The 14874-nt window shown below is 44.2% G+C and overlaps 1 protein-coding gene across 1 annotated transcript; it reads right to left on the bottom strand.

Moving 5' to 3' along the window:
• Window positions 1-238: 238 nt before the first annotated feature.
• On the bottom strand, window positions 239-1171 carry LOC308271912 (olfactory receptor 10D3-like; the record flags this gene model as incomplete). Its single annotated transcript, XM_080708578.1, has 1 exon — window positions 239-1171. One exon carries the CDS (start codon window positions 1169-1171, stop codon window positions 239-241), a length of 933 nt encoding a protein of 310 aa, XP_080564704.1.
• Window positions 1172-14874: the final 13703 nt, after the last annotated feature.

The following is a 14874-nucleotide window of genomic DNA, read 5'->3' as shown; positions in this document are numbered from 1 at the left end:
TACTTAGCATGTGAAGAAAGAAAAGATACACTCTGTTGGTGAAATTCGAAAAGTAGAAAATGCTGTTTTAATCCAAAATGATATATCCACCTCTTCATTCTCTACATCACTTATAGGAATCATTAGAAATGAGAAGTAGTAATTTTGCCCTGCTCTGAATTTGGCAATAATCCTGATAGAAGAGGAGGAACTCTGAATCAAATTCCCCAAGAACATCAGGGGAAAATTACTCTGGTACTTATACCCCAGGAGAGTGGGTCACTTGAGTTAACAATTTCCTCAGGGCTAATTTCACATCCTTGTTTCTCAAGGAATAAATCAAAGGATTGAGGGAAGGAGTGACGATATTGTTAAACACCTGAACAACAGAATCTAGCCAGGGGCTAGAAGCAGGTCTGAGGTGAACAAGAATCACAGGCCCATAGGCTAAGAGGATGGAAGTCAGGTGGGCACTGCAGGTGGAGAAGGCTCTGCGCCTGCCTTCAGAAGAACGGATCTTCAATATGGAGAGAACGATGCGGGTGTAGGAAGTGAGGATGAGTAAGAAACACAGGAGCGCCACGACACCGATGTTGGTGAAACTCACCATCTGGGCCAGAGAGGTGTCTGCACAGGCCAGGGACAGCACCACCGGGATATCGCAGAAAAAGCTGTCTACCTCATTGGGGCCACAGTAGGGCAGCTTAAAGATGAGAAAGGTGAGGATGCTGCCGTGCACACAGCCCCCCAGCCACGTGCACACTGTCAGGCAGGTGCACACCCTGGGGCTCATGATGACCGTGTAGCGCATAGGGTGGCAAATGGCCACAAAGCGGTCATAGGCCATCACCGTGTAGAGGAAACACTCAGTGCCGCCCAGGGTGTGGTAGAAGAAGACCTGGGAGGCACAGCCCTGGTAAGAGATGGTGTGGCTCTGACCCGCGAGGGCCACCATCATCTTCGGGGAATTCACAGAAGGGAAAAAGATGTCAAACACAGACAGGTTTCCCAGGAAGAAATACATGGGGGTGTGGAGGCTGGAGGAAGTCAGGATGGTGAGGAAGATGAGCAGGTTCCCCAGCAAGGCAAACAGGTAGAAGGCCAGGAACAGGGCAAAGATCATGGTCTCCAGCCCTTCAGTATTAGGAAGTCCCAACAGGATGAACTCTGTCACGGAGGAGTAGTTCCTCATGCTCAGGCTGCATGTGGTTCTGAAAAAGTAAATCCATCATTGTGACGTGAGACCATGAGGAACCGAGAATCCTTCCACCAGAGTGGACTTCTCCTTAGGCTTATCTACAAGCCACAGATGATCAATGAGGGAAAAGAGACAAGCCATGAGTTTCTCTACAGTTAAATCAAGTGTCACATTTTGCCTGTTTTTTCACAAGTTAGATGAGGCAGCAGAATAATTTATCTTTACAGTCCTTAAATATTTATAGTAACCAAGTCTTATCAACAATTTAATGTAGATTCTTCCAATTTTTTTTTCGATACTGGGGATGGAATATAGGGGCATTCTATGTTCAAGCTACACTCCCAGCCCTATTTTTTCATTCCTTATTTTGAAACATGGTCTCACTGAGTTGCAAAAGGCCTCACCAAGTAACTGAAGCTATCCTTGAACTGCAATCCTCCGGTCTCAGCCTCCCAAATGCTGGGATTACAAGCGTGTGCCACCATGCCCGGCTAGATCCTTTCAATCTTGTTTTCATCAAACACACTTGCATACTTCAGAGCCATCTACCTTCCCCTGGAAATGTTTGCGATCAGGTGCAAAATCATGCAACATCAGCCAAGCCATAATTTGTTTAAATGTGGGCCATCTTCCTAAATACATGCACATAAAACTCTGAACCTAAAAATAAATGAAATGTGCCTACCTGTTTATTTTTACCTTCAACAACAGTTTTACATTCCCCATTGTTTAAATTCAAGAAAATAGGAGTGTAATTCATATTTATAACCTGCTCATAACATGTTTAATCCATGCTCCAGCTGAATTAAATCTAAAAAGCAATGTGCATATGATCAAAATAACTACAGCAGAAACTTTTTCCTCAGTTTGGTTTTATATTACAGATCCCACAAAATCAAATTTTGTTAGCATTGATACTATTTGGTGTTGTTAATTTATATCAGTACGAGGTAAACTTATAAAACAAACTGAATTTTTAATAGGAAACAATTAGATAATATTGCTATTCTCTTGCCCTTTTCTATATCATTTCAGTTTTGACAAGGATAAAGAGTTGCTGTAGATAAAGCCCTCAGTGAGTGGTTACCAGCAAAACTAAAGAGGTACAGGAAGCAGGAGGTGGCCAGATGGCTGCTGTGGTCCCTCTGACAGCCAGGCCCCGGCTAGTAGAAGACTGGCCTTGCTCAACATGGAGAAATAGGCTGTGATCCCAGCATAGATATAAATAGGAAGCAAATAAATAAATAAATAAAACCCTTCTTTTCATCCCAGTATGCTATTGAAACTTTGATTTAAGCCTGCGCAACCAATATAATCTCACACACATTCATTTTTTCTTTATCTAGTAGAATAGAGAGATGAGTAAAACGAAATGTCATCCCTTGAATTATATAAAACTGATTTCTAACCTGATCTGACCAGCATTTTCTTCTTCTGAATCTTGAGCAAATTAATAGCCTTCTCTGAGTCTCATCTACTAAAACTAAAAAAGAAACAAAGAAAAAAACAAAAAAATGTGAATTCACTGAGGCAAGAATTATAAAATGCTTTGCTCATTGTTTGAAACTTAGTAGAAAATACTTAATAAATAATGTTAGTTTCACAGCTAAGCTTGTGTATATAAGACTGAGGTAAGAATGTCAATGTGGGAATAACAAAACCATTGCAGATGTAGTTAAAATATAATTAGAAATAAACTTAGAAGAACCCAGATGATTTTATACAACAGAAAAAGACACACAGGTCAGGAAAATGTTATTGTTCTTTAGGCTCTAATCAATGCATTATGTAAAGACACTGACAGAATTAAAAGAATGTTTTGAGCAGGGTATAGTAGTGCACGCTTGTAATCCCAGCATTTGGGAGGCTGAGACAGGAGGACTGCGGTTCGTGGACAGTCTTAGCTACATAGTGGGGCCCCTTGCAACTCAGTGAGACCCTGTTTCAAAATAAAGAATAAAAAACAGGGCTGGGGGTGTCGCTCAGAGGTAGAATGCCCCTGGGTTCTATCCCTAGTACCAGAAAAAAAAAAAGGAGGTTTTGTAGACTAGATATACATAAACGCTTCCTTTAATCTGAAACTTTCTGTCTCCAGCTGAGTAACCAATTCATGCTGCTAAATGGCACAAGCTTCTGGTTCATATTGCAAGGCAAAGTGAAAGTATCACAAGTTACCTTAGATACACATTCATAATCCTCCTTACTTGTCCTCTGTATTCAATACCTTACCTTCACACACATGTTCTCAAGATAGAATCAAGAATCTGACATCTATACAAAGAAAAATATCCTATTCAAGAACAGGCTCCCTCTCATCATGAAGAGAACCATTTGGAAACACCGAATTTCCACCAGAGCAGATGAGCACAATGCTCATCTCTTAGAGAAATAAAAGATGGAAACCAGATGTCTTCTTCTAACACAAAACTCTAAAATTTTATATTAGCTTTTTATGAATATTTTTGTTTACCACCACACTCACTGATTTCCCCCTTATCCTTTTTCTGTTTGTAACAGAATAAAAACGTATATGCCTATTAAAGGAAGTTATTATATTAATTAAGTGAGTAGTATTAAGAGTAGGGATAGCAACTAAATTTTTTGCTAACTACAAAATAGGATTTCTGAATAAAGAACCTACTTCCATATCCCCTACCTTCCTCCTATAAGATATTCTACACACACATACACCACACACATGCACACACACACACACACACACACACACACACACACACACACACACCTTTCCCTGAATTGTTTTCTCAGTACTGCCTTAATAAAGGATCACTGGACTTGGAGACATCTAAAGAATTCTTTCTACATCCATGATTCTCCTCCATCCCCTGATTGAGCAGGTAAAATGACCAGGATGCAGAGAAGTTTTCATTAGGATGGAGGAGAGCAAAGGAAAGAGAGAAGTGTATGCAAAACACAAATTAATAGATTTTTTTCTAACATTATCTAGGTATGAAGAATGTGTTCCAACAGTCAGCTCTATTTTACATAAGATGCCGTAATGTAGCACCAAGATTCTGCACCTTTTCCTCCTGATCCAAGACACAGATTCCACTCTCAGCCCTGTTATCAATTTGTTCTTCAGAACTGAGTTTATAATGCTTTCAACCTGGAGAGTACGAATACACCTGGACTCCTTGAGACGATATTCCCAATGGCTCAATCCTCTGACTCGAGAGGCGTTGATGGAACAGAGGGAGTAATTAGAGACTGTCATTTCCTCCTATCCCTTGCCCTTTCTCTACCTCATTATTTTATAACTAGATACATTCATTATGAAAGTAGTACAAAACTTTATAGCATCTTTGGTAAATATTCAAAAAAGCAACAAAAATACTACATTTCCTCTACTTCAGTATTACCTATGTTATTATTTTACTGTTCTTTCTGATCACACCACCACGTGATTATGGTATAACCTTGATTAATTAAAATTATGCTACTTATGTGGTTCTGCATCTTTTTGTTTAATAAAATTTATTCTTTAAACTATTTCCCATGTCAGTTGTTACAAGTATCATTTCTAAGTGTAGTATTTGTTCTACAACTTATAGTCGCCCACTTACCCAATCGTTTTCATTATTTTAGATGTTTAAATTGTAAGGCTTTTTATTTTATCATCAAAATGAACATACATAATAGAAATAAGGATAGATGGATATATATTGCAATATGCTGAGCCTCTTAACTCATACAGTTGTCTAGACAACTTATCCTAATAAACAACATATTTTAATAAAAAACATATATTAATAAAATTTACCTTAGTAAAACAACTTGTCTTAATAAACAACTTATCTTAACAAAAATAAGTTCACCAGAGTAGAAATACTGTAAATTTGAAAACTGTAGTATTTGAATACTATAGTTTTGAAAATTATTGTCAAATTATTTTGTTAGCATCAGTGCTTGTGAGGAATAACTTTTACCAGTATTATATGTTACTATATTTTAAAATGTTAAATATTTTCATTTCACTAGCAGTTAACAGCCAACGTGTGTGTGTGTGTGTGTGTGTGTGTGTGTGTGTGTGTGTGGTACTGGAGATGGAAACCAGAAGCCTTCTATCTCCGGGCTACACTCCTAGGCCTATTTTTATATTTTTATTTGGAAACAGGGTCTCTTAAGCCAGATGAGGCTGGCTTCGAACCTGTGAGATCCTCCTGTCTCAGCCTCCCAAGCACAGGGATTGCAAGCGTGCACCACCACTCCCAGCCATTCAAAACCCATTTTTAAATATTTATTTTTGCTATTCATTTTAAATATGACAATTTTTTATTTATTAATTTTCATTATTCTTTAAAACAAAACAATGTGGTGCCAGTGTAGAGAAGAGAAACCAACAAATCAAAGAGAATAGGCAGCATGAAAGCACAGCCTGGGATATGCAGAAGGTTGATCCAATCCCCATGTAGCACAGAAACCCATGGGGAAGTTTTTTCCAGGAATTCTTGCTTGGACAACAGGATCAACAAGGACAGAAGTCAAATTACTCTCCTAACAAATACACTACACAGCATTAAAGTCAATTTTAAGAGTGGTATAAACTCAAGTCTGTAAGAAAAATAATTCAGCTTTTATTAGTCCAATTAGGGAAAATCTTCTTGGCCCTGATATGGAGAGTAATAGCAGTAAAGAAAACATGAAAAATTTTGTTTTTTAAATATTGTGAATATCAGCCATGCGTGGTGGTGCACACTTGTAATCCAAGCTCTTGGGAGGCTGAGACAGGAGGATCACACAGGTTCGAAGCCAGCCTCAGCTACTTAGTGAGGCTCTCAGCAACTTAGTGAGACCCTGTTTCCAAATAAAGTATAAAATAGGTCTGGAGTATAACCCGGAGGTAGAAAAGCCCCTAGGTTCCACCCCCAGTACCACAAAAATAAAAAATAAATTAATATTGTGAATATCATTTAGAAAATAAATATGAAAAAAATAAAGAGAAAACATAGGCAGCACGTTATATATTAATGACTCATATTCAAAATATAAAAAGAATTCCTAAAATTTATATTATAAAACAAGTAATCATATATAATCATAGGCAAATTAATTCATTAGGCTTCACAAACATGAATTATCAATGGCCAATAAACAAAAGAAAATCTGCTCAGCCATTTTTTCTTTTTTCGTGTGTGTGTGTGTGTGTGTGTGTGTGTGTGTGTTTGATTGAATTGGCATTCTACCTCTGAGCTATACATACCCCTATTCTATTTTTTACTTTAAAACAGGGTATCACTATGTTGCTGAGAGTTTCTGAGACTGGCCTTGAACCTGCAATCCTCCTGTCTCTCATGTATTAAGATGACAGGTGTGTGATATTTGAATACAAAAATATTCAAAGCCTGACTTCTTTTATCTAGACAAATATTTGAAGACCCAAATTGTTACCAAACTTGAGTACTATGGTCCAGAGTCAGGAAAAATTAAAACTAGACCCAGAAAGAATTTAGGCACAGGCAAGGCTTCATGAGGGGCTCTCCTTAGACGAGTAGGGCACAGCACCAAACAAGAGTGTCAGGCTGGCTCAAAGAAAGCAGGAAGGGGCACAGCTTCCACAGCATCGATGACGGGGCAGACAGGGACTTGCCTCTCAGTGCCAATCACCACACGTGGAGGTGGGTTTACAGTTGGGCCTGGGCTCTCCTTCATCGTGCCTCTGCATGTGACACAGCCTCTTTATCATCTTAAATCTTGATTTGGGGATGTGCACTTTCTTTGCTCACAAGTTAAAGGTAGCCATGTGTCACTTCAGTGATGATTCTACCATGCATTTGCCCCTCATCACCTGGAATCTGCCCCTCATCACCTGGGAGGGTCTCTCATATTATTTTCAGAACAGGGAGGCCAGTGTCCTGTCTCAGCAGGCTGTTTTAGTGACCTTGCTTTGCCTGGCTTCAGCGTCTTGGCATTTCTGCTGACCACATAATCTCAGAAGCTGAGCTGGCTTCTCCTGGCATGTTAACTCTCTCCTGTAGCCTTGAAGACTGGCTCACTTTTTAACTTCTCATTTTGGGGTATGGCTGTTAGCTCCTTAGAACTGAGAGTTAGCATGAGTACTCGCAAACTGAACCTTTAATATTATCTCTTAAAATAGCATCAAAACCTAGGCGACCCCCCTCTCCACCCGGAAGGACCCTGTGGTCCGGGCCCCTGGGCCCACGACCCTGGGCAGGTGGGCAGGCGCTGGCGGGGCGCCCCTAGGCGAACACCTCTCCACCTGGAAGGACCCTGTAAAAAAGGAAAAGAAAAAAAGGAAAATATCGGAGAGGGGTAAAGGAGGTGGCAGATGCCAGGATACTGGAGATGCAGACGAAACTTATCCAAATGAACTGGAATTATTGGAAAAATTCCGCACTAAGGAGGACTGTTTCTTCTCTACATTGTTAAGAATCTTGGACATCACCTGTAAGGAGAGAGACTTTAGAGGAGAAAGGCGGTGCTGAAAGCGGTCTCCGCGTTAGCGGTGGAGAATTGTATTCAGGAGAAGCAGAAATCAGAGCCCACCAACCTTATTTTTTTTTATTTTTTATTTTTTGGAGAAATTACACCAAAGGTTGAATGCTACCATCGCGCATGCTTAGGAAGATTGGACAACATTCAGAGTGGAAAAAGAGCTTGGGAAAGATTTGAAATGGTGGAGGCAGTGGCAATGGCAGTGGCCAGTACTCAGGGGAGGCAGAGATCTGATACATTACACCTGGAACCTTTGAAGTAACGACCCCAGAGGCAGAATGCTACCACCACCATGCACCCTCGAGAATGTGGGACAAATAGCTGGGCGAAGAGGGTGATTGGATTAGAGCCTGACGAAGGGTGAGGCCGGCGATGGACACAGCAAAGCTGGGATCGGAGCCTGCCGTGAGGCAAGGCCGGTGCTGGGGCCTCTGAGGCCGGGATCGGAGCCTGCCAAGGGGTTAGGCCGGTGCCGGGGTCACTGGCCGGCATCGGAGCCTTCCGTAAGGCAAGGCCGCTATTGAGGCCTCTGAGGCAAGGATCAGAGCCTGCCGAGGGGTTAGGCCGGTGCTGGGGCCAGCGAAGCCAGGATCGGAGCCTGCTGAGGGGTCAGGCCATTGCCAGGGCCAGCGTGGCCGGTATTGGAGCCTGCCGCGAGGCAAGGCCGGTGCTGGGGCCTCCGAGGCCGAGATCGGAGCCTGCTGAGGGGTTAGAGGCCGGTGCCGGGGCCAGCGAGGCCAGGATCAGAGCCTGCCGTGAGGCAAGGCCAGTGCTGGGGCCTCCAAGGCCAGGATCGGAGCCTGCCGAAGGGTTAGGCCAGTGCTGGGGCCAACGGCCGGCATCGGAGCCTTCCATGAGGCAAGGCCATTATTGAGGCCTCCGAGGCCAAAATCGGAGCCTGCCGAGGGGTTAGGCCGGTGCTGGGGCCAGCGAGGCCGGGATCGGAGCCTGCCGTGAGGCAAGGCCAGTGCTGGGGCCTCCGAGGCCGGGATCAGAGCCTGCTGTGAGGCAAGGCCGGTGCTGGGGCCTCCGAGGCCGGGATCGGAGGCTGCCGAGGGGTTAGGCCGGTGCCGGGGCCAACGAGGCCGGGATCAGATCCTGCCGTGAGGCAAGGCCGGTGCTGGGGCCTCCGAGGCCGGGATCGGAGCCTGCCGAGGGGTTAGGCCGGTGCTGGGGCCAACAGCCGGCATCGGAGTCTTCCGTGAAGCAAGGTCGTTTTTGAGGCCTCCGAGGCCGGAATCGGAGCCTGCCACGAGGCAAGGCCGATGCTGGGGCCTCTGAGGCCAGAATCAGAGCCTGCTGAGGGGTTAGGCTGGTGCTGGGGCCACTGGCTGGCATCGGAGCCTTCGGTGAGGCAAGGCTGCTACTGAGGCCTCCGAGGCCTGGATCGGAGCCTGCCGAGGGGTTAGGCCGATGCCGGGGCCATTGGCTAACATCGGAGCCTGCCGTGAGGAAGGTCGGTGCTGGGGCCTCCAAGGCTGGGATCGGAGCCAGCTGAGGGGTTAGGCCAGTGTCGGGGCCAGCGAGGCCAGAACCGGGGCCTCCCATGAGGCAAGGCCTCTGCTTGAGCCAGCGAGGTCTGGATCAGTCCACCGGGTAGCCTGGCCACAACTGGGGCCATCAAGAGTGGGATCGGTATTTGCAACATGGCATGCACAGAGAAATATCGCAGAAAATTAAAACCAGATGCTTCCCCTAATCAGCAATAACTAGGAGGAAACGGGCAACAGGAAGTGGTCGAGCTATAGAAAGGGCCCTATAGTGAAGCAATTAAGGTGACCAATCAGAGGGTATGGAATAGGGGAGGATGGAGCCTCTTTAAAAAGCAGAAGGTACATAAACACATGTATCAAAGTTAATCACCAAACAAACATGGGATCGAGGGAGGGGGAGGAAATGGGATGGGGACTGGATGAGGGCTAATTGGATGATGTGTGCTTGTATATCCTCTCAAGTCTTGTATTCCAATGTGATGTATGATTACAATGCACCAATAAAAATAAATTTAAAAAATAATAAATAAAATAAAATAAAATAAAATAGCATCAAAATAGGGCATAGTGATAAATCTAACACAATTTTACAATTGCTGAAATTTTACAATATTGTTGAGAGAAACAAACAAACAAATGCAAAGTATATATAGTATTCATGGATCAGACAAAATGTTGCTAAGATGTCAATTTTCCCATAATTGATCTACAGATCCAATGTAATTCTAATCAAAATTCCAGCAGGCTTGTTTGTAGAAATTGACAAACTGATTCTAATGTAGAAATTCAAATACTGTGAATAGCCAGAATTATTGTAAAATAAACAGTGTTGGGAGAATGGTTAGCTGGCAGTGCCAGCCAAGCGCACCTTTCTCTAGGCTCTGTTAGAACATAAGCAGGAATCGCCAGAACGCAGGGCAGACTCGGCCACTATTCTTCCTGTGTGCAGACAGGACCAGGGTAGAATTATTGTGATGTTGATAGCTCTGTGTGACGGGCCCCGCCCATCAGCCAGTAAGTCCGAGAGCTAAGATGGCGCTGAGCGGAAATCTTCCCCAGAGCACTTAGGTGGTAAACAGCTTTCAGGAAGTGACGACAAGAGCATGAGATACACGGGAACACCGCATGCCATAGGGCAACAGCCAATGGACTGGCTGTTGCCATGAGTTGTGCACGTGAACAGTCTGCTGATTGGCTGTTGGGCTCTATATAAGGGGAAGATTTCTGGGGGAGAGAGAGAAGAGAAGATTTACGGGAAGAAGATTTGCGGGAACTGTACAAGAACCTGGGGTAATAAAACTGCTTGAGGAAGATCGTGTAAGAGTCGTCACTGCGCGCGACAAGTGGTTGGCCCGTACGGGGACCTTCGCTTTGATCAGAACCTCGGCAGTCCAGGGCAGCCGGCTGGTAAGTACTCCTTGACTCCGAAAAGGGAGGAGGAGGCTCCGTTTACGGAGGGTTATTTTCCCCGATCAAAGGGGGCTCCATTAAGGAGGATATTTAGTAAATAAGGCTCGCGGATAAGCGAGGCTCGCGGAAAAGCGAGGAACAGCGCTGTATTTTCCCCGATCAAAGGGGGCTCCATTAAGGAGGATATTTTTTAGTGTAAGCAAGTTAGAGAATCGGGCTGGTCCTGATTCGACAAGATGGGAAATAGTCCATCTCACCCATTGCATAAAGCATTGAAAGCTTTGTTGAAAAGTAGAGGCCTAAAGCTTAGGGACAAGACAATACAAGATTTTCTCGAACAAATAGATAGGGTAGCGCCATGGTTTACAGTATCAGGGAATCTTTCTTTAGCAAGCTGGGATAAATTGGGAAGAGACGTAGAACGCGCCGAAGAACAAGGTATTGTCACAGGAGGGACTCGGCCGCTTTGTCGGCTGATTCGTGCCTGTTTGGAAGAAAGGCGCTTTAGAAAATTTGTGCAGGAGGGCCAGGCAGCTTTAGACGGTGTAAAAGAGGAACGTTCAACTTCCTCTAAAGTGGCCAGTGAGGAGGATTCAGAGTCAGAGGGGGAGGATGACTCTGAGGAGGAATTAGAGGCCATTTGTAAACAAGTGAAAGCTTTTGAACTGATTAAAGAGGAAATTTCGCCTCCTCCGTATAACCCTTCTGCGCCCAGAGCAGGAGAAGGTGTCTCTTTTAGTAGTCAGATGTGGAGAGATGCGGGAATTTTTTTAGCAAATCAAGCTTTCCCAGTTTTCCAGCTGCAGGAGGGGGGAAATCGTTATCATGAGCCTTTGGACTTTAAAATAGTTAAGCATCTCGCAGAGTCAGTTCGCACATATGGGTCGTCAGCTGCTTTCACTATAGCAATAATAGAGAGTTTACATCGCTATGCCATGACCCCAGGAGACTGGCAAAATTTAGTTAGGGCCACCTTAAATCCTGGCCAATACTTGGATTGGAAAGCTTATTATATAGAATATGCCACTGAACAAGCTGCACGTAATCGAGCAGCAGGAAATTCAGCCTGGGATATAGACATGCTGATGGGCCAAGGACGATTTGCTAATCAACAGCTTGGGTATCCACAACAGGTGTGTGAACAAATCAACAGACTCGCTACCCAGGCCTGGAAGGCCCTCCCTAACAAAGGAGAGGTATCTGGTAACCTTACAAAGATTACTCAAGGATTGACTGAACCCTTTTCAGACTTCGTTGCCCGTCTAGTAGAGGCTGCGGGAAGAATTTTTGGGGATTCTGACGCGGCCATGCCGCTCATTAAACAATTGGTCTATGAGCAATGCACTAAAGAATGCAGACAGGCCATCACTCCTTACAAACATAAAGGCCTAGAGGTGTGGATGAAGGTGTGCAGGGAACTCGGAGGACCCTTAACCAATTCAGGACTTGCTGCAGCCATTATACAGGCCTCCGGACAACAAAGTAAGAATAGTACCAAAAATGGCAATTGTTTTTCCTGTGGAGCGACAGGACACTTAAAACGAGATTGTCCTAAGTGTAGGGCGTCCCAATCTTATCCTTCTCCTCCTGAGTATTGTCGTCGATGTAGAAAAGGAAGGCATCCTACTTTTGAGTGCCGTTCGGTTAAAGATATCGATGGCAACCCCTTGCCCTATACTGGAAAGCAATCATCAAATACTCAGACAAAAAACGGGAGGGCGGGCCCTCGTTCCCAGGGCCCACAAAAATATGGGAACCCTCAGGTGTATGGGGCCATGGAGACACAGCCACCTCAGTGGCCCAATTTACAGCCTCCGGAACAGTCCGGCGAGCCACTCCAGGTTCGGCAGGATTGGACCTCTGTGCCACCTCCAGGCTGGTATTAACGCCACAAATGGGGGTTCAAATTATTGAAACAGATTTTCAAGGTCCTCTGCCACCTAATTCTGTTGGCTTACTTTTTGGAAGGTCTTCCTCTACCATGAAAGGACTTGTAGTCCATCCGGGGGTTATAGATGAGGATTATACCGGTATTATCAAAGTGATGGTTTCAGCGCCCCGGGGTATCGTTGCCATTTCCCCTGGGGATAGAGTGGCACAGTTACTTTTGCTTCCCAGTCTACATGGTATGTTTCCTTCAGCAGAGGGACGACGCGGTATTGGTGGGTTCGGTTCTTCAGGAAATGAGTTAATATCTCTTGCCTTTGATATGGGAACTCGTCCCTTGATAACCTTGGACGTGGAAGGCAAGCAAATCCTAGGACTTTTAGATACTGGGGCAGATAAAAGTGTCATCGCCTGTAAAGATTGGTCATCTTCATGGCCCACTCAAAAGGCTACCGGAGAACTTAGAGGTTTGGGTTATGCTAAAACCCCTGACCTCAGTGCTAGGGCTTTACATTGGAAAGATCAGGAGGGACATAAGGGGCAGTTTGAACCCTATGTGCTGGAGCTGCCAGTTTCCCTCTGGGGAAGAGATTTATTAGTGGACATGGGATATTCCTTACAAAATACATCTTATTTCCCCCAAGCCCATAATATTCTCCTTCGCCAGGGCTACCACCCTTCCTACGGGCTGGGAAAACACCTCCAGGGACGTAAAAGCCCAATTCCTACTAAAGAAAAGAGTGGTCGCGAGGAACTGGGTTTTGTGCAGTAGCCACTGAGGAGGCAATTCCCATTACCTGGAAGACGGGAGATCCAGTATGGGTTCCTCAGTGGCCTCTCTCCCGTGAAAAGCTTGAAGTAACAAGGAAATTAGTACAAGAGCAATTACAGTTAGGCCATATCCGGCCATCCACCTCTCCTTGGAATACCCCGATTTTTGTGATAAAGAAAAAATCTGGAAAATGGAGGTTATTACACGACCTCCGAGCCATAAATAGCCAAATGCAGATTATGGGGCCAGTCCAACGAGGGCTTCCACTCCTCTCTGCTATTCCGAAGGAGTGGCCACTTATCAGCATAGATATAAAAGATTGTTTTTTCTCCATCCCTTTAAATCCTGCGGATACTCCTCGTTTTGCTTTTACTGTTCCCTCTATTAATCAAGAGGAAATTGACAGTAGATATGAATGGGTGGTCCTCCCACAAGGAATGGCCAATAGCCCTACCCTCTGTCAATTATATGTAAATAGTGCTCTTGAGCCCGTAAAAACCAAATTTCCAGAAATTCGGTGTATTCATTACATGGATGACATTTTGTTAACCACAAAAAATCCCTCCATACTTGAGGAGGCTTATTGTCACCTTGTAAAGATTTTGGAAACTCATCAATTATTCATCGCCTCAGAAAAGGTACAAAGAGGAGAAAATATACACTTTCTTGGCAACATTGTTCTCCCCCATGCAGTCCTGCCTCAAAAATTAATCATCCGCACTGATCAATTAAAAACCCTCAATGATTTCCAAAAACTGTTGGGAGACATTAATTGGGTTCGACCCTTTTTACAAATTCCTAACCATGCCTTGAAACCTTTATATAATCTGCTCGTAGGCAATCCTCAATTAGATTCTCCTCGCGTCCTTACCGATGAGGCCCGCCATGCGTTACAATTAGTAGAACAAGCACTTACGAAAGCGTCTCTCCGTCGAGTGACCCCTGGACAGCCATTATGGGCTTGTATCCTGGCCACTGAAAAACAGCCTACTAGTGTTCTTTGGCAACAAGGACCCCTTCTTTGGATTCACCCCAAAGTCTCCCCTCAAAAGGTAGTTGAATATTATCCCACCAGTGTAGCAAGCCTTGCCCTTAAAGCCATTCAGCAGTGCATCCAACATTTTGGCAGAACGCCCGATAAGTTGGTGGTACCGTACACTGCTCTGCAAGTACAAACGCTGGTAGCCACTATTGATGATTGGGCTATACTTATGTGCTCTTTCAGTGGTGAAATAGACAATCATCTTCCCAAAGATCCATTGTTACATTTTGTTCTGGAACATCCTCTCATTTTCCCATTGGTCACTAAAAACAAACCTGTAGCTAATGCAATTAACATTTTTACTGATGGATCCAAAACTGGTGTGGGGGCCTACCTAATAGAGGGAAGCGATCCTGTTATCATCCAATATTCACATACCTCTCCACAACTGGTTGAATTAAATATTGTTTTAGAAATTTTTAAGAGAGTTTCTTCTCCTTTCAATTTATTATCAGATTCACAATATGTGGTTAATCTGGTTAGATCGCTTGAATGCGCGGGTCAACTCTCTTTACATACTCCTATTCATTCTATGGCTAGCCAAATCCAGATTTATATACATTTAAGAAAGACACCATTCTTTATCCAGCACGTTAGGGCACATACTGGATTACCTGGC

The sequence above is a fragment of the Muscardinus avellanarius genome, assembly GCF_963383645.1.
Source record: "Muscardinus avellanarius genome assembly, chromosome: 1".
Classification (NCBI taxonomy): domain Eukaryota; kingdom Metazoa; phylum Chordata; class Mammalia; order Rodentia; family Gliridae; genus Muscardinus; species Muscardinus avellanarius.
Note: the sequence above shows the minus strand (reverse complement) of the source record. Positions and strands in the feature narration are given on the sequence as shown.